Source organism: Mytilus edulis, chromosome 8 (genome assembly GCF_963676685.1).
Source record: "Mytilus edulis chromosome 8, xbMytEdul2.2, whole genome shotgun sequence".
Lineage (NCBI taxonomy): Eukaryota > Metazoa > Mollusca > Bivalvia > Mytilida > Mytilidae > Mytilus > Mytilus edulis.
The window spans coordinates 61,228,258-61,252,454 of NC_092351.1; the positions used below are offsets into that span (position 1 = coordinate 61,228,258).

Consider the following 24,197-nt stretch of genomic DNA (forward strand, 5'->3'; position numbering starts at 1 on the left):
ATGATATGGCCAAAATCAAGAACTGCATGTTTCAGTGGATGATCAGATCCTATCTTTTCATGTCATTTGTATACTCTCAATTTAGTTCTTATTGTTTGCAATAATTATTGCAATTTTTGAAGAATGGACGAAAATGCAAGATCAATTATTGCTATTTCTGGAAAAGCTGCATAACAGACATAGGTGTCAGATATCATAATGCCAATTCTCATAATTGCAATAGGCATCTAGTCACACTATTCACATTAAAACAAAATTCCCAATAATTTCTGAATTTAAAATATTGTGAAGTAAGCATAGATCTTGGACACTGTAAATCCCAAAAATCTGCCATGATTTCTATATTAAGGTTTTGCAAACTATCCCCACATTAAGCCAATTTAATAAGGAAATCAAAATTATTGAACTTTTTGATTTAATTTAACCGTCAATCAACATTTTATAAATTAAAGATGCACATATAATCAGTGAGATATCAACCCAATGAAACAAAAACATCAAAACTACAATTAAGTATAATTGAAATAGCGAGTGACACATGTGAATATCTCTTGTACCTGAAATCATTCATGTAGTGTTGTTTGTGTTTAACAGTGAGGAAATTAAATAAAATTCTAAAGCCGAAACCTATCAAGTTTAAAGCAATTTTTGTCTTGATAAATGTATTTCCTGTTTTTTTAGTTCAATATTTAGTTTTCACTGTAGTGTTACTATTGTTTATCTCTTTAGTTTATTTCTTTTGGTCATTTTGCAGTCTGACTTTTGTGTGTCCATTTTGTTGCCTGACTTTCAACATCGATTCCTTTTTGAATGCCCCCATGACATCTTGGTCTTATTTTCCACAAAATAATTTGCTAAAATCTAAGCATGTTTGATTGAGATCTCACAAACATGCTTAACTCCGCCGCATTTTTGCGCCTGTCCCAAGTCAGGAGGCTCTGGTCTTTGTTAGTCTTGTATTATTTTAATTTTAGTTTCTTGTGTACAATTTGGGAATTAGTATGGCGTTCATTATCACTGAACTAGTATATATTTGTTTAGGGGCCAGTTGAAGGACGCCTCCGGGTGCGGGAATTTCTCGCTACATTGAAGACCTGTTGGTGACCTTCTGCTGTTGTTTTTTTTTTTTTTTTTTTTTCTATTGTCTCTTTGGCACATTCCCCATTTCCATTCTCAATTTTATTGATGCAAACATTTTCACCTCAGAATTGTTTTAGTTATATCTGAGCAATTTTCATTTCCACAGCAACATTATTTTCATAAAAGAGCTGAGTTTAGCTTGTTATAAAAATTTACTACATGTCAAAAGTGAACACATGATATGATTTTACACAGTTATAATATACATACATCTTATTTCTAGTAAGTAAATCCATTAAAAATCTTATAAAAGGTTTTCAGGCATTTTGAACTTGAGTATTGCTGACCTTATATTTTGTAGTAGTTTGCCAGACGATGTTTTTAAAAGATAATGTGTAGAAGAAGTCTAATTTCAAATCCCTATATATATATATTCATGTAGCTTTAAAAAAATATGAATATACTATGCTGTTGTTTGTTCTATGGTCAGGTTTTTCCATTTCCATTCTCAATTATATGAAAGTTCCAATCTAAATACCAAACAACTAGAATACATTTGCTCATAACTCACAAATCTGAATATTAACAAACCGTCACATTATCCTCAAATCAAAACATAAAAGATTGCTATTATAGGTACCTCCCTCCCATATATTTTATTTTATATTAACAATTTTTTGGGATGATTTCATACACCATATCCAGTTGCGATATCAGATGTGACCCACAAAATCATTTTATATCATCAGGCATTGTCAACAATTTCATGCCATCATTTCTTCTGATAACATCAAGTTTATATGGGAACTTCTGTGATGGACAGTTTAAATGGCTGAGAAATAGCAATAAAGTGTAACGAACGCTTAGAACAAGCAAATCACAGAGGGAATGCTTTAATATGCAGTGAAAAAAAAAATCATTTCTTTGTATTCTTTTTTCTGTGTCTGTGTGATAAAATGCTGACCTGTCAGTCAAAATGATAAATAAAAATCAAGCCAGAATAAATTTTCATGCATACTTTTTTGTAGTGTCAAATTTTCACAAACATTTCTGTTACTTTTACATGCTTCAAATGCAGCATTTGCATAAATGATCAGAACATAACAATACACAAATTTTGTTTATAATAAAAAATAAGTTTACCTTTCACTTTTTAAGCTATTGATACAAAAAAAAATATATTTCAATCATGTAAACTGTCTATTTTGCACTAAAATCTGTAGTTTCAAGCATAGTAAATTTCTTTCCCTACTGGAAGACTGCAGATTTAAATCTGATACAACTTGTTAAGGTTATGGATACAAAACATTAGGATTTTAATTTCTAAGAACATCCTGAATATAGTTTCAGAATTGTAAATTGCAACCATCAAATCACCAACTGATGCTGTCAAAGCTTAAAATACAATACAGTTATCTCCTAAATGTAAAATTGGATTAAGATATTTTTGGTTTAGGATGTAAAGTAATTATATAATGCTATCATTCAAACTCAGTATGACAGTTATAAATTGTACATTAGAAGAGAAACCAACCTCAAATCCTACAACAATCCATAGTCTTGTATAAACATCATATTGCTGTCCCCATGAGGAGGTAAAAGCAATCAGGAAACCATTAGAAATAACTCCACAAACGTTTACAAACTGTAGAATAATATACCATGTACCTACAAATAGAAATTATTGTCATTGGAAGCCTTTGACATATTTTGTACACATTATCATGTTTTCTGCTTACCAAATAACAAATGAATAAATAATTAAATAAAAAACAAAATCTTGAAAATATACAATAATGAAGAGAAAGGCTAATATTTATAAAAAAAAAAAAAAAAAAAAAAAAAAAAAAAAAAACACAACAAAGAATAAAAAAAAGTTCTTAAGGTGGTACCCAACACTTTCACTAAAATCAATTTGGCTTGTTTAATTCTCATTAAATTTAGTCAAGTATTTACTTCGACCCTGTAACAAAAATAGAAAAAATTCAAAAATTTTGAACCAACCACTTTGTCAGAAAAATTACACTGGTTATATAGTAGTTTGACAAACACCAATTTTGATCATTGAGAAGCTTAATATCCTTTTTACAACACAACGTAATTAAAATGTTTAACTAACTTTACAGAGTTATCTCCCTGTAGTGTTAGGTACCACCTTAACAGCTGCACTGTGACATACAGTTGCTTATATCCACATCATTTTGGATTATGGTTGACAGTGGACTCATCTCCATATTTTAACCCTTTCATGCCGAATGTATCCTTTTGGCACACCCGCGCGCATGCCGAATGTATCCTTTTGGCACCCCTGTGTAGATGCCGAATGTATCCTTAAGGTGGTACCTAACACTACAGGGAGATAACTCTGTAATATCAGCTAAACGTTTTAATTATGTTGCGTTGTGAAGGCAATATAAAGCTTCTCAATGATCAAAATTAGTGTTTGTCAAACTGCTATATAACCAGTGTAATTTTTCTGATAAAACGCTTGGTTCAAATTATTTTAATTTTTTATATTTTTGTAAAAGGGTCAAAGTAAATACTTTGTCAAATTTTTATGAAAATTAAACGAGCCAAATTAATTTTAGTGAAAGTGTTGGGTACCACCTTAAGGATACATAGATTTCTATTTTTAGACGGTCACAGTGCAAACAGTAAAAATAACGTTTAAACATGTTTCTTGGCCCCGTTGCTCCATGGATGTTATGATAAACACCAAATGCATTCGATATTATAGTATCGGGCGTAAAAACACTGTTAAAATATGTTTTTTCAAAGATTGTTGAGAAAAAAAAACCTCGTGAAAAAAACAAAATGGCGGAATCATAAACAATCGTGGTCAGGAGTTTCATTTCGAGTTGAAACATTGAGAAAACTTAACCTGCGGTCATGAAAGTTGTTTAACTTGAACAAAAGTAGTGATTGTACGTATATTTTGGAGTTGTGAGAAGGATATATTGTAAAACAACCTGAAATCGAGACTTTGATTGTCGCCATCAGGTGCACGACTGTAAATAATTATTTCTCGTTGCCGTTTGACAGTCAACCTTTCATTACCGATTGAGTCAGAGTCTTTTATCATCGTTTTAGACACTCTCAGGAGTCTGTAGTGCTACGGGTTTTATTTCTTTTCATTGAAAGGCTGTACTGCAGCATGTAGGTCGACAAAACGAAAGTCCATTTTCATTTAAAATAGAATAGAACCGGATATTGACAAAATTGACAGCTGATTCTATAAATAGTGCGGTTCATAAAAACACGTGTTGTTACATCTCATAGCTTATTATTTTACATAAAAGTGGTTTCGAAAGATGAGACAATATTCTGCAATCTTATTCGTATTTTATTCGAGTGTAAATTATTTTCCATGATGTATCTCGTCTTGTGACAGAGGTTTTTAAAAGTCTTGTTCAGCATACAAACATTTTAAAAGTTGTTTTGAAAAACAAATAATGTTGACAGAGACTAAACAAATCCTGAAAGATGTCAAGATGATTATTTTTATGTAACAAATTGTTTTCTTTCTCATTTAAAAAAAAAAAACATTGTCAAAGAAGGGAAGTGAAAAAAATTATATTTGTTTTAGAAGGGAAGGGAAAATTATTTTTTCAGAATTGGAAAGGGGAAAAAAAAAATTTTTTTTGCTGAAGGGAAGTGATTTTTTCCCCCAAAGTGAAATAACATAAGGTGTTGTCTGTTGCTTCTGATTAATCTTGAGATGGCATCATTTATTATTGTAAAATAATACTGTTCCTGTATGTTTCTGAAAACAATATAGGGGTTCAATTTTTTGTTTTGGAAATTATGAGGAAGAACTCCCCCCTCATGTTGCACACTAACACAAAAGATGAATGACCAGTGCGGCAGTGCCTAAAGTTTATTACAATTTGTAATGCCAATATAAGCAACCATTTTTAACACTAGGAAACATCTTTTTTGTGTTCAAAAAGGGACTTCAAATGGTATATAAATTGCTTCTTCTCTCAGATGCCAAGTCATATACATGTAGTCACTGTAGTAAGGAGTAAGAGAAAAAAACTGATCAAATTGGAAATGGGATAATGGGACCACATTAGGGTCTTGTAGCTGTCACCTTGTAAGTCAGCTTCTTAAATTGACACTGTTTATGGGACTAGTACACATAAGCAGGTATCTTCATACCACATTAATATATAGGCTTATATGTAAGTAACACTTGCTGCTGGATGTAAAAGATTAATTAATAGACTGGTAACAATGGTTATAGTATAACAACCTCACTCAAGTAATTTTTATTCACTTTTTGACAAACCATTGCATTAAATAACCCAACAATATAAACAGAAAATAAAAAAAATAGTTTCCATTGTCCTCACTCAATTTTAAAATCAAAATTTATGATATGAATCCTCCTATTCAATGAGTATGCAGCATTATAAACTAAAACAAATTTCATAGCTTCCAAATGTTATTACAAACTATATTATGCAGCTCCCTGATGTAGCTTTCCATCAATGAATTTTAAAACTGCATTTTGCAGTAAAACATGTACATGATGTATTTTAATCCCTTTTTGGCAATAGTTTTCAAGGACTTGCATCTGTGTGTACATATCATGAGTTTAAATAAAACAGTACCCAGTAGTTGTCTGCATATATTATCTTCTTTACCTCTACTGCATGTGATTAATAAATTTAACTATGATGAGAATAAATTTATAAAATATTAATTGCCAGCTTTTGGTATTTATTTGTGCTGCTTTAACAAACATCAGTTGATGTATTTGTCAATTTTATGTTATCTTATACATCCTAAATTTTGACTACATAGTTTAAATTTAATTTTAACAATTTTCAAAAAAAAATAATTCACTAGGCTCTTTATCTTGAGATACAGCTGAATATTTGCTTATTTGTAGTACATATATTAATGCTTAAATATTTTTTTATATTATACAACCCCCATGACCCAAATCAAATTTATTGGAAATTTCATGGATTTAGAACTTTAAAAAAAAATCACTTTTTTGGTTCATTTACTTTTATCTATTGGAAAGCTTTATCTCATTCACATGTGGAAGAATTAAGGCATTACTGGGGTTAAGTCATAAAGTAATGAAGTCCCATCGATTATTATTGCAGTTAACAATTATTTTTAATTAGTTCAGTAATCGCACATCAACGCTGGGGGTATTATACAACTCGTCTCGAAGAGTTATTGTCCGTTATCGAGCCCGAGTTATCTTTCTTCTTTCGAAACCGTAAACAAATGGCGGCCAAAATCTACGTGAACGACAGTCTCGAATTACAAGTATTATTGCCAAGAAAACGAAAACGGAAACGGGTTTTGAAAGAAAATAATTCAGTAGCTCATAGAAATAGAATTTTGAAACACACGTGTGCTTTAGAAATGTTGCCGAATGGAAGTGAAAGTGATATACAGTAGGCAAAGACAAAAATTATCTTCCGACTCAATCAATTTACGTTTTCGACAAGCGTTTTTTAAGGTAAACTGCTTCTCACTCTATGAAAAGGTTACGGACGCTCAACCTAAGATATTTATTTACATTTTATCAAAATTTGACCGCACAACTCGCTATGGTTCCCGAGTTTTCAATGACCAAAACTACGAGGTCGTTTTTGATGAAGCACATGTGAAATTAATCCCGGTCAGGCAAACGGCTCGTGCAAATAAATTTCGGCCAGGGAATCCCGCGAAACAAATAAATTCAGTAGTGAAAGTGTTAAACTGACATTTAAAGAGATATCTAACGAGGAGAAAGGTTGAGACATGATAGGGGTAATACATTTATTTTACCAATGTCTTGTGCTATTTTGGCTAATGGTCTTCTGTACCACCAAAGCATCCTCTTGGCATCCACTCTTATGTCAATTAGATTTGTAAAAAGAGCTATTAGTGGTGCTATTGGAAGTGAGGCTGCAAATAACTGGAAGAAAAATGATTACATATGAAAAATTGGCCAAATAAGAAAAATGGCAAAATAAAAATAAGATCATCAAAAGAAAAGGCAGCTGGTTAAAGAAAATAATTAAGAAACATATATTAAATTTAAGTAGATTATTTAAAACAAAAGAACAGCATTAATTTCCTATGTCTTTAAACTTGATCAATTTTTATCTGTCTGTAAGTCCAAGGGCAATAACTCCCAATAATTTGTTTGTTCTTTGAAACTGTTTAATGAACGCTTAAATAATGAAGGCATGAGCTTGGTAACTTTATTCCCTTTATAATTTCTATTTCCAAGGTGAAACACTCCTATAAAATTAGGCATGTTCTGTAAGAAAAACTTTTTGGTATAAACCTTCAATATAAATTCAATAAAAATCTGACAAAAAATGAAGGTGTTAGAGTGCTTAAAATGCAACTTTAGATATAAATTATATTTTAAAGGGACATTATTCCTGACAAAGAAATTGATAATTGCTGATTTTTTAATATATGTATAAATTTACCTCATTATGATTCTGCAATGTTTTTATTTTATACTGAAAAGTGACAGAATTATCCTTTGGCACTTCTGAAATAAAGAGTTAGCTCCCATAAACAACCCCCAATCTCCCCCTCTCCTGAACTTAATTTTATTTTGTAAACAAACCATAAGGAATCCATATTGTATGATTTTCTCTGTGTATTCTCCCATGGTAAAATCACCAAGTGAAGGTTTGAGAGCCTCTTTCTGGACAAAAGTCAATTTTTCTTGTATGCCTTCCACTTTTCCTTTACAGCACCATTGTGGACGCTTTCTCCATAAACGCTGAAGCAATCTGAGATTTTTAAATAAAAACACAAACACTCAGTTATAAATGATAGGACAAAAGTATAAAACTGAACAGTCCATATGTCAATTTATTGTTATTGTTTTTCTCAAACAAACAAATCAATTGTGATAATCGCCTTTTATAATTTAACATCTTCAATTTTGCGTTCCTAATTTTTGTGTAAAACTTTTCACACACACATTTAGTTTAGCTGTAGGTGCTCTTTCTTGGGAAGAACCTTTCTAATTTGATATATCATTGTGTATTTTATTCTCTGTACCTTATTTTGTTTCAGATAAAAAGGGGAAGGTTAATTTTTAACAAAAATAGTATGATCCTTTTACAGGTTTATGTGCCTTCATCTAGTAAAGAATCTTGAAAGTGGTTAAATTTATCTACATCTTAATGTTTTGGTCTATTCAGGAATTTGATTTTGATACAAATATTTAGGGGCCTGTTTTGAATCAATCCCACTAAGAGAGTTTTAGCACTTGAAACGTTTAATGTGTCCACTAGTGAAAACTGTGTTTTTATGCCCTACCTATGATAGTAGAGGGGCATTATGTTTTCTGGTCTGTGCCTCCGTTCGTCCCTCCGTTCTTTTGTCCGTCTGTGCGTTTGTTCGCTTCAGGTTAAAGTTTTTGGTCAAGGTAGTTTTTGATGAAGTTAAAGTTACATCAACTTGAAACTTAGTACACATGTTCCCTATGATATGATCTTTCTAATTTTAATTCCAAATTAAAGTTTTGACCCCAATTTCACGGTCCACTGAACATAGAAAATGATAGTGGGAGTGGGGCATCCGTGTACTATGGACACATTCTTGTTCTTCTATGTGTTGCAGTCTCATTGATTTTAATCTCACATTTCATTTTACTCATATAAAATAGAATTTGACATGTTGCACCAAAATATAAATTTCATGAAATTCTGTAAATTGTTAAACTAAGTATGTTAGATGATAAGTACTTACGGCAAAACAACATCAGAGAAGAATTTAGGCAAGGGCTTGCAAATGATAAGGATGAGGATCTGGAAGGAGAGTTCTGACATACAGTTACCATTAGGTTCACACTTATCATTGTACTTTGGTCCTAAACCAAAAATACCATCCTCACCAAATCTCTGTAAATATATTAGAATGATACCATGATTAATTCAATCACTATTGGCTTCTAATCAATAATTAAAAACAAAATATCTAATACCAAATCAAATCAAATCAAATCAAATCAAATATTTTATTGTCATATAAACTTTACAGTTTGTGACCAACACAATAAACATACATATTAAACATACACAATAACAACAGCATCAATTTTTTTTTTTCAACAACAAACAAGTTGTTAAGAGTCCCCTGCCCAAATGACAAAATCAAGTCAATTAAGTGCCAGTCTTTGTAAGAATCAGGCAATTTGGGTAAAAATTAAAACATGATTAGAAAAAACCCACCGAGTTTATCATGCTATTTAATACTAACCATCATCCTGAGTTCAAAAGTATTAGTCTTTCGTTTGTGTGTGTCTGGTAATATCAAATAACTTGGTTAGAATGATAGCAAATTACAGAGTTATCTCCCCTTATTCGTTAATTTCTAGTGCATTTCAACCAAATTGTATCTTATATTACTAGAACAGAAACTGGAAATGAATCTTATTTTTGTGCATAACTACATATCATGAACTGAAATCAATGTCAAATTGGATGGGTTTTTTTGGTCATGTTTTCACCACTGCCTGATTCTTAGACAGACTGGCACTTAAATGAGCATCATTCCTGATCTTTTCATTAAAGCAAACATAAAAGTATATGTTACTTAAAGTGTTTTCTTTTTAAAGAAATCATCCTTAATATAAACATTTTTTGTCCTTCATAATTGAATATTCAAATTAAAGGTGTGACATCCTGCATTAGTTATCTACAAGGACAAAAGTTAAATTTCAGAAATACAAACCCCTCTGACAAAGGCTATGTAGAAACATGAAGCGTAATTGTTAGCAAACTGGAAGGCAAACAGCTTCACAATCAAGGCGTCATTGTAAGATGTCTGTGTTCTGTGATTTTCTACAAAGACACACAATATAAAATTGTTTTTAAGGTTAATTTCAAGCACTTGATAGATCATGATCTAATTGAGAAATTATTGTATGGCTTTTTTTTTATTCTCACACCTGGTGAAAACTTTTGGAAAAAATTATGCAGTTGAAAGAATTATAGCTCATTTGGTCAAGTAACACTCTGTATGAGTAAACTTTGAGGCAATCTGTGAATTTTGCTTTCAATATGAAATTTTCGTTATAAAGAATTATTTTTTTTACATTTTTATCCAAAAGAGCAAACATTGCCTTGAATCTGAGGTGAGTTTTTGTTTGAAGTCAATTAATATTTATTTTTGAATAAAATCAAACAAACAAAAATCTTACCCCAGTCTGTTAGCTTTCTTGCCAGCCAGTCATAAAGCTACAAGGTAAAATAGAATTGTATTTAAAAAACCTCATTGACCTATTAACCCACAGTATTATAAAATATTACTTCTACAACAATTCAAAATCTTATTTCTATATGAAATTCTCTATCTAATATTCTTCAAAATAATGTCTTGTTGGCTGTTGCCTCTAATCTCCTTGTATTGGTAAAACATGTTAAACTGAAAGAGCTAGTTCAACCAAAATTAAGAGCAGAATCTGCTTATCCTGCTTAAGAGCCTAATAGCACCCTTTATTTTTTTAAATGATTCATGGACTTGTTTGTCATTTAATTGTTTTTGGGTTTGTGTCATGAGGTTGTCAGTGTATTTTTTACTTATGAGTCTTTATCTTCCACCTCTTTTTTAGATGTACATGTGATGCATAGTAATTTTGAAAAGAAAATTATCCTCTACTGCCATATACATTTTAGACTAAAATATGATTTTAATTTTTGCGATATTCAAAAAAATCCTGTTTAATTCATATAAAAATTTTCAAAATTCATATCTAAATTATTATGATTATCACCCTGTCACATTTTACGCAATAATAAAAACATGGCAATAATTTCTGAATTTACAGTATTCCAGTTACCTTGCTTAATATCAAAATTGATATTGTATTCAGTAAAGATGAAACAACTGTCGTAACCATCACACAGGCTTGTGCGGACATGTTGGGACAGTAGTCAACACTAGCGAACACTCTGTACACAATGACGCCAAGTACGCTCGCCAAAACAACACATAACATGAAGATTAATGTCAACCCGGACAACAGGAACTTTTTTAGCTGTTCTCTCATTGGATAGTACCAGTCTTCTTCCCCTGTCACTGGATCCTGAAAAGAATGGGAAAAAAATATTAATAGTAACACATTTATGTACATGTATATATATATTCACCCGTTAGAATGGTTTTACACTAGTCTTTTTTGGGGCCCTTTATAGTGGGGTGTTCAGTGTAAGCCAAGGCTCTGTGTTGAAGCTGGTAATTTGACCTATAACGGTTTGCTTTTACAAATTGAGACTTGGATGGAGAGTTGTCTCAGTGGCGCTCATACCACATCTTCTTATATCTATATAGCCAAAGAATAATTATTTTTGCTAGAATGAATAGAAGAATTAACTAACAGGTAAAGTAGTAAATCAATAAATCCATTCATAAGTCTATTCATTATTTAATAAATAAATCAATCAATCTAAACCAAATTGACACATTCCATACACACTAAATGTTTAGTCCTATAACAGATCCTTACTAGATCATATGTAACACAAGCAAGGCTAAAAGAAAAAGAAAATTGTTTATATAAAAAAAAAACTTTTTTCTTAAAGTGTAGCGGTCAGTCTAACAAGCTAAACTTGGTTGATTTATGCAGTAATTTGTACGCCTCCAATATGGCAACAAAGGGGAAGTAACTATTGCTCAAATTGTGTCAATTGAAATCGTTCTATTGATTTGCTACTGATTGACATTTTTGGAAGTTCTAAACACGTGTCATTTGAATAACAACAATGAGTAATATTCTTCCTCAAGTACTTATTCAAGTACAACTTTAAGTATGGCGTTACAATTCATAATTGATACAAAACAGTTTTTTAATGTTTAAAAGCAATGAATTATCACATAATTTTTGATAATAATAAAAAAACACAAGTATAACTCTATCATTAAATTGCTATATAATTTGTTAATGTTTGTGAACTATATTTATTCACAAAGCTATATACAAATTTTTTAAAATAATTATTAAAAAACATATATTTTTGGTTAAATTTTAAAAATATCTCAATTTGTTTTATTACAAAACTGAAGCTGCCTTATTTTTTGTTTGTGCAAATGTATTACAAAAAAAGCTTCAAAGTATAGTTTCATCCAAGCTAAAATTTATAAATGCAGCTTTTTCATTCCTTATTTTCAATATATAAAATGTCTCAAAGTATATATATAGACAAGCATTGAAAATCATTTGTTTCAAATGGAAAAATTTGTTAGACCTGGTTGAACATAATGCAGCTTGAGACAACAGATCTGTCTCCCCTGAGGCATTTAATAGAACTTTCAAGACATATTTATGCATAAATTGATGCACAAATTCAGTTTTCTACTTTCATTTCATTAAACTATTTAATAAAGTATTATTGAAATGTAATTGAAAAGATTACATCCCTTTTTTTATTATACGGATGTATGGATGAACAAAATACCAAAATATGTCCTTCTGTCCTGTCTTTAGAGACAGGAGAATAAATTATAACATGCAAATCATTAACTGATCAGAGACCACAATAATTCTTAGTGCATTCTTTTAGACAATAAATGAAAATCTAAAAAAACCAACATCAGTGCTTTCTCAATAATTTTTTTACAGTGTGTTGTACTACATTTGGACAAATTATATCAAAATTATAGAAAACTTCATCTGCTCTAACTCAAAATATGGACAATTTTATGTTAAGGGGATCTTGAAATCTTTTGTCAGCTGGACCAAATCTGACTACTTTACTTTAAAATTCATGACCCAAATTTTTTGACAGTGTCATTTCATCCCCTTCTTGCTTTTTGAGGCATAAAACATGGAGAAATACATTTGGAAGGGGTTTTTTAAAAAAATGGCAAGTAAAACACTATCCACACTTGGGACTATACTCGTGGCAACAAAAATCAAGGGACGACAATTGTGGTCTCAGACCAACTTCTCATTGAGTTTCATTGTCATGTAGCAGATACTGCACTATAAAGAAAATAATCTACACCAAGTTATAATTTTTGTTAAATGCATGATTCCATAAAGAGCTATTCAAACAGAGAAATTGAAGATAATTTATATACAGTCAATAGAATAGATCGATAGAAGGAAGATCTGAAACTATACACCTACAACCTAATAATGCTATTGTAATTTGGCATTGTCAGACTTTATAGGTACTTGGTATACTGAGAAATTTAACAAAGGATTATTAAATCATCCACCTGCTATGTTGGAGGGTCTGAATCAGGGGTGAGGATAGGGGTGTAATCCTACAATTTTGTATTCCTTAATTTGTAAGTTCAGTTTTCTCTAATCTTTACATATTTTGCTAATTATTCTCTATTTATTATGTTTAAGCACTCCATCATACTCTGTTCTTTACTTTTTTGGTCATTTTAATACCCCACCTACGATAGAGGGGTATTATGTTTTCTGGTCTGTGCCTCCGTCAATTTGTTTGTCCGTTCGTCCGTCCGTTTGTCCCACTTCAGGTTTAAGTTTTTGGTCAAGGTAGTATTTGATGAAGTTGAAGTCCAATCAACTTGAAACTTAGTACACATGTTCCCTATGATATGATCTTTCTAATTTTCATGCCAAATTAGAGTTTTTACCCCAATTTGATGGTCCATAAAAACATAGAAAATGATAATGCGAGTGGGGTATTCGTATACTTGGGACACATTTTTGTTTCTAAACTTTTTCACCATCATTATTCTCTATTCTGTTATCACCATCCTGACCCTTATGTTGGATTTGAAAAACATGAACAATAAATTCAGAGTAGTTGCAAAAAGTATGCATGCTAAATTTCCTTCTGTTTAGGATATTACAATGTAATTAAAAACCCTCCTTTTCTTCTTCAGTTTTATAAGGTTGATAACCATAAGGGAAAGAAAATAAATTAACATGCAATTAACATGCCATTACTACATGCTTTGTTATAAATTAGCTAGGCCGTTAATATTCTCAATTGAATTGTGTCATATTTTTAAAGATTTACTTTACAGTATGAGTATTTTTCACTGTTGAAGGCTGTTCAATTGCCTATTAAATTGCTTACATCAAATTCATTTAAACTTTGAAAGATATTGTCTCATTGGCAATCATACCACATGTCCTTATAATTTTCATACATGTATGCATCGCTAATTTATGCTTTGTGAGATGAGGGCTTCTGTTTCCCACTTAAAATTAAGTATTGTTGTCATTACAATGCAATAAACAGTTTGTCACATGACTTTAATATAGAAAACTATTGGTTAAAATAGCCACACTGTAGTCATAGAGTTCTACCTTTCTTAAGGACTAATCTATAAATAACACATAGCTTAGAGGATGATAGAGCAGATTGTTACCACAAGAAAGTGTTATCTCCCTTGTATCAACCAATCAAAATCTGTCATTTTGGCATGAAGTATAATAATCTTATTTATATCAATTCTGTGTTTCCCAGTACACAAGATATTGTTGCTTCTCTTACCAAATGTAACTCCTTCTTCTCTAGTAGACCTTAATAATCTGACAAGTAATGTAACCTGAGAAGTATTTGTAAGATATATTAAACGGAAGCAATATTCCTGTCTTGTGATTCTTCTGTTGTACTTTACAACACAATGTTAAACAGTTAACAGCAATAGCAGCTATACATGTGCAGTATACAGGGCTTTTTACAAATATACAATATATATTTCTTTTCAATTCTTGTTCATTAACAAATATTTATAAAAATTCAATACACATGGCAATATTATGTTGTCAAGGCAACATCAATACACATGTTAATTTAGTGTATATTATAAACTGTGATGAATTAATGTCAACAGAAAACTATATTTTATAGCAAATCTAATTGTCATTAAGCTCAGAAAGCACAGAATCTAATTGTCAAGGCTCAGTAAACACTTGAGTCAAGTGACCAATCATCATCCATCCTTTAAACTTACCTGCTGTCAAGATTAAACCTACCTTCTAAAATTCATAAATCAGTACATGTAATAAGATAAATGGCAGCATTGTATCATAGAATTATTTAAATTTTAACAAATTTTCTTGGAATGACATGTCAGTAACTGCTTGTATTCCTGTATTAATTCCTGTATCCTTATCATTTTGTTTAGTTTCTTTTTGTAACATATTCTGACATTGGCTTGGGGGTTTAAATCTCAAAAACATGTTTGTCCCCACCACATCTTTTCACCCGTCCCACTTCAGGAGCCTCTTTCCTTTGTTAGTCTTGACTGATTTTTAATTTTAATTCATTTATACATTTCGGAGTTTAGTTTGACTTTTTCATTATCAGTGAAGTAGTAAACATTTTTTGTTTAGAGGCCATCTGAAGCACGCCTCTAGGTGATGGATTTGATTCCTGTATTGAAGACCCATGGGTGGCTTTCAGCTGTTGTCTGCTCTTTGGTCAGGTTGTTGTCTCTTGGACACATTCCCATTTTCTTTCTAAATTTTATTTCTTGTATTAAGGTGGAACCCAACACTTTAACTAAAATTAATTTGGCTTGTTTAATTTTCATAAAATTTTGACAAAGTTTTTACTTTGACCCTTTGACAAAAATACAAAAAATTTTAAAAATTTGAACCAACCATTTTATCAGAAAAATTACACTGGTTATATAGCAGTTTGACAAACACTTATTTTGATCATTTAGAAGCTTAATATTCCCTTTACAACACAACATAATTAAAACGTATAGCTGATTTTACAGAGTTATCTCCCTGTAGTGTTAGGTACCACCTTATTCTGATAGATAGTTGTCTCATTGGCAATCATACCACATCTCCTTGTTTTTATGACTTTCGTCAAAGGAATAGATAATTTTATGTCCGTGATGAAGGGAATTAATTAATTTTTTGATAATTTGTTTGAAATCTAAAATGCTTCTATTATTTTTTATAACAATTTATTCAGCCCTTGGACCATATCATCTTTATGTCCTTGATAAAAGGAACAAGTCATTCATTTTCTGATAATTTGTTTAAAATGGTTCCATTATTTTATTATAATACAATTTATTCAGCCCTTGGAAAATTGATTGAAAAATGGTAGACTGCATTAGTTGTGCCTGTATTTGGATAGGAATTAAATATTTTTTTTAATTTCTTTCTTACCTCTCTAGCTTTTGTTCCATAGAATTCTGGTCGGTCTGGTTCTGTGGCTTCAAATTCATCCACATCCCATTCATAGGCTAAGGTAGAAGTTTTCCTCTTCCATAATTCCAAAAATAATGTACCTGAAAATATACAAGTTAGTTCATGGGTTGACATTCAGGTTCATTTCTATCATATTTCACAAATCTGACTCAACAGAAAAAGTGTTGTGCACATACTGTACATCTATTTTATTTTGTTCATGGTTTTTTTCAGTACATGATTGAAGGGGTTAGGTCAATTTATGGCATTTCGAATTTTGTTCAGGATTTTCAAATTCTTTGGTTTTTTTTGTTTTGTTTTTTAATCTGCAACCGGACATAAACAAACTTACCCCAGACACAGATTATCATGGCATAGTATGGTGTGGCCTCATTGTCACAGGCTTCTTTTATTACTGTCAATATCTCTGTTACCCTAGAAAAAACATACAAAATATTATCATGAAATTTACTCTAAAAAAAGAAAATTTGGTATGATTGCCAATGAAACAACTCTTCACATGGTACCAAATGATACAAAAAATAACAACATTAGGTACCCATACAGCCTTCAAGTATAAGTAAAATCCTTACCAAATTTATTGTCAATCTCATTAAAATTCAATGTACTGATAAACTACACTCCACTAACTAGTGTAGCGTATCAGAGTGGAGTGTAGCATATACTGTGGATTCATTTATTTTCGTGGGTACCAATTTTCGTGGTTTGAGGAAAATTTACATATTCGTGGATATTTAGTTTCGTGGTTTTGGCAAAGTCTACACTCATTCCTTTAGAAAATTTGTCATTCGTTGAACATTTGAATTCGTGGTTCTCTTGTACCAACGAAATCCACGAAAATTGGTATCCAACAGATAATTATGAATCCACAGTATAAGAACATCCGATTTTAATGAGATTGACTAAATAGTCAGTTAAAAGCTTAAAAAGGCCCCAAAATGACAAATGCAAAACAATTCAAATTTTGAGAAAAGTAAAAGCCTGATTTATGTACAAAATAATGAATGAACAAGAATGTGTCCATAGTACACGGATGCCCCACTCACACTATCATTTTCTATGTTCAGTGGACCCTGAAATTGGGGTCAAACTTATAATTTAGAATTATAATTACAAAGATCATATCATAAGGAACATGTGTACTAAGTTTCAAGTTGATGTAACTTTATCTTTATCAAAAAATACCTTGACCAAAAACTTTAACCTGAACTTTGCACTATCATTTTCTATGTTCAGTGGACCATGAAATTGGGGTCAAAACTATAATTTGGCATTAAAATTAGAAAGATCTTTTCATGGGGAACATGTGTACTAAGTTTCAAGTTGATTGGACTTCAACTTCTTCAAAAACTACCTTGACCAAAAACTTTAACCTGAAGCGAACGGACGCACAGACGTACGCACAGACGGACGGACGAACGAACGAACGAACAGAGGCACAGACCAGAAAACATAATGCCCCTCTACTATCGTAGGTGGGGCATAAAAACATAAATAGACATAGGAAGATGTGGTATGTAGTATTTATAAAATGTGAATCAGTCACCAATTTCTAAAATGAAAAGAGTATGAGTGTAAAGACAGAAATGTCTTTTACTTCTTTCCAACAAAAACAATGACTTTCTATAATTATGTACATTCTTGTTATACATTGTAACTATTGGTTAATGTGATTGTTCCACCCATCAAACTTCACACTTTTATCACATTTATTTCAAATCCACTGTACACATTATTCAAAAAACATTTTATAGCAATTGCAATTGCAATCAATACACATCCTATTTGTATCTAGATAAAAAAAAAAAAGGGGGGGGTGGTTCCAACCATTTATATAAGTCCCCATTCAAAAGCATTAATCTTCAAAAAATGTACGGGGATGCGGGTGGCTTGTCCAACCCCTGGAAACTGACTAACCTCCCCTAGATCAGCCACTGTAGTCTGCAGTAATGATAGCATCTAATAGTATGTATACTAGTAAACTTACATTAAACTAGAAGACAGACTTGTTGTTTATTAATAATAAAAAATAAAAATAATTAAGAAACCTTATGAGTCTTTATATGACTAATTTATTTTATCATTCTAACCTAATTTTAAGCAGGGATCCAGTCATCTTTATGACAGATTTCATACATAATTCTAACCTAATGTCATGCAGGGTTCCACCTTTTTCCTACCTGGGAATTGTTTCCCTTTTATTAAAAAAAGATTTCTTAAATTTTAAATAAAGGCAGTAATGGAAATTGACTATTGTAAAGTAGTTATCTTTAAGAATTGATGAATCAAATCAAATAAATAACTCATCATAGATACCAGGATTGAATTTTTTATTTATGGCAGACGCGCCTTTCTTCTACAAAAGGCTCCTCGATGATGCACGAATAAAAAAAAATAAGTTAAAAGGCCAAATAAAGTACGAAGTTGAAGAGCATCGAGGACCAATTAAAAGCAGCCTAGCAAAGGCTAGCATAAGAGAGGTTATCAAACACTAAATGACTTGCAATCAGTACATGCATTTACTAAATATTGGATTTCTTCTTCATTTGATGAAATTAATTTCCTTTTCTACAAATAAAATGAGTATCACTTACTCAGATTGTAAACTTCTGAAGAACAAAAATACATTCAGTGTTTCTACAAAAAAATATACCCCAAAACACATAGAAAGGGCCAAATACTTTTTTTTAAAGGCTTTTAAAATTCTGAAAAACAATTTTAACATATAGTTTTGATCATATACATCCCAAACAGTAACGTAAAAATAATTGTCACCAACTTTACGAGTATATTCATCTCATAAACTTTTTTTATGATTAAATCCTTGAATTATAATAAATCTTGTAGAGAAGTAGACCTATTACCTTATATCTTTGTTACAATACATGTAAAAGCTTTGTAATAATATACCTGTAGTTTTATGAACAATTAAGTAATTCCTTATAAATGTGAGATTTCAGAAGAAGACTTCAAGTGTTGCATTTATTTCTAAAACCTATAAGCTTCCAGAAAGAATGTTTAAACAGACAATTATCATCATTATATGATTCATAATAATGACAATACTCACGTTGATCCATTATTGCTGGCTGAACCACTATCCGTTGAACTACTGGCACTGTGTAAAATAAAAGTGAAATATGTGTAAAATAAAGTAAAATATGTATAAAATAAAGTAAAATATGTGTAAAATGAGTGAAATATGTGTAAAATAAAGTGAAATATGTGTAAAATAAAGTGAAATATGTGTATGATAGAGTATCTGTTAATATATACAAATCTTTTGGAAAAGAAATGGTACTTATTCTAATTTATTCAAATTTTTATTAATAAAAATCAAAACCCTAATCCTACATGCACACCTTCAAATAATAAAATGTTCAATAATATATATATATATGTTAAAACTGCCATTAAAGTGAAAAATTCTTAGCATTCAAACCATAGGATAAATTATCTGGAATATCTATATATACCCATAACGGGATGGACAGTAGGGTTGATGAACAGATGGAAGGAGAGTTGATGGGACTAAAAAAACATACCCCAAACGAAGCAATTCATTTCACTGAACACAATCCAAAAGTAAATTATTTATTTTTCCCCCAAAAAAAGAAAAAGATCATTAAAAAAAATCCTTACCTGTTTACTATGCCATATATAAAAATGGCCAGACCTAAAAGCATAGGCACCCATAATGATGTCGTCAACAAACCAGTCCAGGCAAAATAAAAGGCTATTTTTTCTCCAAAATAATTACGAATTTTTGTCAAAGGCTGAAATTTGAAAAGTTTCGTCCATTCATCATTTAAAATTTTTCTTGGATCTTCATCAAGATCCATGGTTTGAGGTAATGGCATTCTTTCTTCCTGAGCTTCTTCTGGGTCATCATTTGTAGCACCGTCACGCTGTTCTTCATGAATTTTGCTGGCTTCTGAAGCCTCGTGTAAAATCAATTTGTCTGTGTACACACCAATTTTCTTCATGTAAGGGAAATCTGAAATATTGTAATGAAAATTTTAACATAAAGTCGTATGCAATGTCATGTATAGTATAGTCCACCCTGAATATTCAACACATTGACAAAAAAATCATGCAATATAGATGTGAAAATGATGCGATTGCGCATTAGAAAGTGACTACTCTTTAGATTAGAATATTGCATATCCATTACATTCTACATGATTATAGTGGCAAATTAAATATTGGGGACAAGAATAAGAGAATATGATAAAATATAAACCCTGATTTTAAACACGCTGATCAGGACTTTTAACAGTCTAGTTCACAAGGTAACAGTCATATGACAGGCTCTGCTCATTGTTGAAGGCCATACTTTCAGTTGTTAATTTCCGTGTGATTTGGTCTCATTTGCAATCACACTACAATGTCTTTTTTATATGTCACACTACCATGACACATCATTCTGACTCTGAGCCAACAGGTCTTTGATAATGCTCCTACAATGAGTATTTATTGTAGAAGCAGCAAATATCCAATTTTCAAATCTTTGGTTAAGCACGGCTTGGATAAACCCATGACCTCAAGCACTCAAGGTAAGCAAACCTCTATAAAACCACTGTTGTGGTTGGTACGGTATATATAATGTCTCCTATCATTTTTTTCTCTTTTAATGTATAGTGCATTTCTAAATACTCACTTAATTTCTGAAGCTCTTTGTCTATTGCTAATTTTATTGTATCTGTAAAAAAAGAATTTGGTATTTTATTTACTAAAGATTTAAGAATTAGCACATCCAATGCCAGGGAGGATTGTGGGTTTTTAACAAAACCCCTTCCCTTCAAAAATGAGGGTCATGACCCCTAATAACCTCCAGCAACTGCCAAATAATTCCTAAAAAAACTTGCCAGGGTGTTTCCTTTCAGTCTATACTTCATAAATATATACAATAAACTAAACTAAGCAAAGTTAATAGAAGCCTGAAAATCTTGTGGCAAGTGCATGTAGTACAACCCGAACACATGCTCCTGGGCCTGTTTCAAGGCAGGAATTAACCTAATGTCTTTAGTTATATATTTAGTTATATCTAAATAATCACATTAGTTCGAGTAGTTTTATACAACGCCACAAATTTTGAATGGCTAAAGTATTCTAGAAATTAAATACTATTTCAGGTAAAAATGAAACATCTACATGATCTATGACTGCAAGCGATATATCTGTGAAAAATTCTAAAAATACTGGTAATGCACAGAAAAACAAATGAGAGGCTGTATTTTTAACATTTTATTTCATGGATGTAGTAAGAGCTGAATAGTTCTTTTTGTAATTTTATACGGATGTAAAAACATCAAACCTGCACTCCATACAACATTGTACAAAATGTTTGTCAATGCTTTTACACCCATACAATATTGGTATTGTGGGGAAAAGGTACCCTACAGCTCAGGTGGATTTTGCTTTGTCCACCCGTCCACAGTGGAAGTGGGCACCGGGTGGGTAAAATTTCTAGCTTGTCCACTCTGCCCACCCATAGGAGTGGGCATGCAATTTCTTTTGTTTAAACAAAAGACTGGCAAGTACAGTCAATTGAAAAAAAGCAGATAAGCATTTGTAATCACCATTTTTACAAAAAAAGAGATTATAGATAGGGTGGGCACGAGTGCGCTGCCCACGGTGGGCTGGTGGAAAAAGCAAAAATTCCACCCGGACTGTTGTGTATTGGTGACAGATCAATGATAGACATGATAGTCTCTTTGAAATGTCACAACTTTTCTATCAAGGCCATATCGTGACCTCTAAATGTCGTCTGCTTCTTTTTGAAGATAGGTTGCTGTCACATAAACCATGCATGATATATGCCAAACATCAAACAAGTTTTTAAGTGGTGTAAAAAAATCTTTTTCAATCAGGTCTAAAACTAATACTTAAGAAATATTAAATCCAAAATGGCCACCAATAAATGAGAGAAAAAAAGAATCAAACCTGTTTTCTTTTTAGTCCTTGTCTTCCAATCATCTTCTTCATCAACATCATCATCCAATAACATTATGTCATCTTTCTGTACGTCTTCTCTGATATTCATATTGATAAGAATGTGGTCAACCTGTTAATATGAAGAAAAACAATTGATTGATTGATTAATTTTTGTTTGCTTCATCATTATGTCCAGTGTCAAATACTTCATATATTGAGAATGATGACATAACTAATGTACATAATGATATTTCAAAGTCAAATTCAATATATGAGCTGCACCTGATAGAAATCGACCTGATGCAAATGAATACCAATACTTCTGATAATCTATTTCGAGTTGAAAAATGCAAAAAAAAAATCTCTACGCAAAGTTTGTAAATGTTTTAAAATTGAGTTGATATACGAAACTTTCAAAACAGACCCAAATCAGTCCTTGTTGTAATTGATTGTTCCAAAATCAATGAAAATCATATACATGTAAATGAATACGGTGGATTTTTATCCAACACAGCTCATTTCTACTGGTAACTGCATCGATTAAATTTTAGGCTTTATAATATAATCAACAAAACTTTTATAATTTTTCATATAAACTGTAGACTGTAGATTAAATTATTTTCAAAGAAATCTATGTTCATGAATTATTCACACAATTTGGTACTGATAAAAGTTAATATTCAGATTATACCAGTAATGTCCTGACAGCTGGTCTGAAGAAGTTAGATGGATCATGATGGTTGTCAAAAAGATGTATTCTCTCTACCAAAAATCTGGCCGATATATAGTCCACAGCTAAAACATAAAGAGAGGTTATATTATCAAGAAAGAAACAAAACTATTTCCTAACCTTGATTCCCAATCTATATGTAATGATGTATAACTTATAAGGCCATTCAAGTCCTTCAATCATGAATATCTGGTTTAAACATGAAATAAAGATATTTTGTCGTGAATTGTACTCATGCTTGTGTCAATTGTCAAACAAGTATTAATATATAAGTTACAGACCTTATTTTCATGAGAACTAATGAGACTAGAAAAGAAAGATTATGTTAAATAAAACAAAATTGATACTGCAATGGATATTCCAAAATGATGCTATTAAATTGGATACTTCGTTGGATACCAATTCTTGTAGATTTCTTGGGAACTGGTGAACCAAAAATTAAATGTTCAATGAATATCAAATTTTCCCTTAGACTTCTGCAAAACCACAAAATTAAATATTCATGAGCATGCAAGTTTTCCTTTGAACAAACAATATTATATTGATTTTAAAAAATATCATTACACAAACACACAAGCAGTGAATCAACTGTAAACAATACAATGTGTAAAGTTCAAAGCTCTAGCTGTCATGCAGCACTCAGTAATATGGTGACGTTATCTAATCATTTATGATAATCATATAATAAAACCGTTCATAATATTCAAAATTCAGAAAATACAAGTTAAAATGAGATTTTATACCAAAAATACCCATATATATACCTCTGCCATTATCCTCTGTAAATATATCATTTATCTTTAATAATAATAAACAAGAGTGCACACGCTGAAATGTCTCGCCTTCTATACTAATCATTGATATTATGTTGATAGTCCTAAGTATAAAGCTAAGCTTTATTACAACTGTCACATAAACTTAACATTAACCAAGATAACTAAACAAAGACCAATGAACCTTGAAAAAGAGGTCCAGGTCAGATGAACCATGCCAGGCAGACAGGTACAGCTAACAATGCTTCTATACAACATATATAGTTGACACATTACTTATAGTTTAAGATAAATAGACCAAAACACAAAAACTTAACACTGTGCAATGAACCGTAAAAATGAGGTCACGGTTAAATAAAACCTGCTCGACTGACTTAAAGATCATAAAATATTTCCATACACCAAATATAGTTGACCTATGGCATATAGCATTAGATAAAAAGACCAAAACTCAAAAACTTAACTTTGACCACTGAACCAGGTCACATGACATCTGCCCGCTAGACATGTACACTTAACAATCATTCCATAC

At 31.2% G+C, this 24,197-nt stretch overlaps 1 protein-coding gene across 2 annotated transcripts in view; it reads right to left on the reverse strand.

Annotated features, from left to right (window-relative positions):
• LOC139485981 (anoctamin-7-like) overlaps positions 1 to 24,197 on the reverse strand; it is a 50,771-nt gene that overhangs the window by 13,971 nt on the left and 12,603 nt on the right. For both annotated transcript variants that reach the window (XM_071270662.1, XM_071270664.1), the window contains exons 4-17: positions 22,854 to 22,957; positions 22,172 to 22,292; positions 20,886 to 20,927; positions 19,868 to 20,222; positions 19,296 to 19,343; positions 16,557 to 16,639; positions 16,184 to 16,305; positions 10,904 to 11,149; positions 10,265 to 10,301; positions 9,796 to 9,905; positions 8,812 to 8,963; positions 7,676 to 7,844; positions 6,877 to 7,006; positions 2,615 to 2,748 (exon numbers count right to left, since the gene is read on the reverse strand). In XM_071270662.1, the coding sequence (XP_071126763.1) occupies positions 2,615 to 2,748; positions 6,877 to 7,006; positions 7,676 to 7,844; positions 8,812 to 8,963; positions 9,796 to 9,905; positions 10,265 to 10,301; positions 10,904 to 11,149; positions 16,184 to 16,305; positions 16,557 to 16,639; positions 19,296 to 19,343; positions 19,868 to 20,222; positions 20,886 to 20,927; positions 22,172 to 22,292; positions 22,854 to 22,957 (1,853 nt within the window). The remainder of the gene's footprint in view (positions 1 to 2,614; positions 2,749 to 6,876; positions 7,007 to 7,675; positions 7,845 to 8,811; positions 8,964 to 9,795; positions 9,906 to 10,264; positions 10,302 to 10,903; positions 11,150 to 16,183; positions 16,306 to 16,556; positions 16,640 to 19,295; positions 19,344 to 19,867; positions 20,223 to 20,885; positions 20,928 to 22,171; positions 22,293 to 22,853; positions 22,958 to 24,197) is intronic.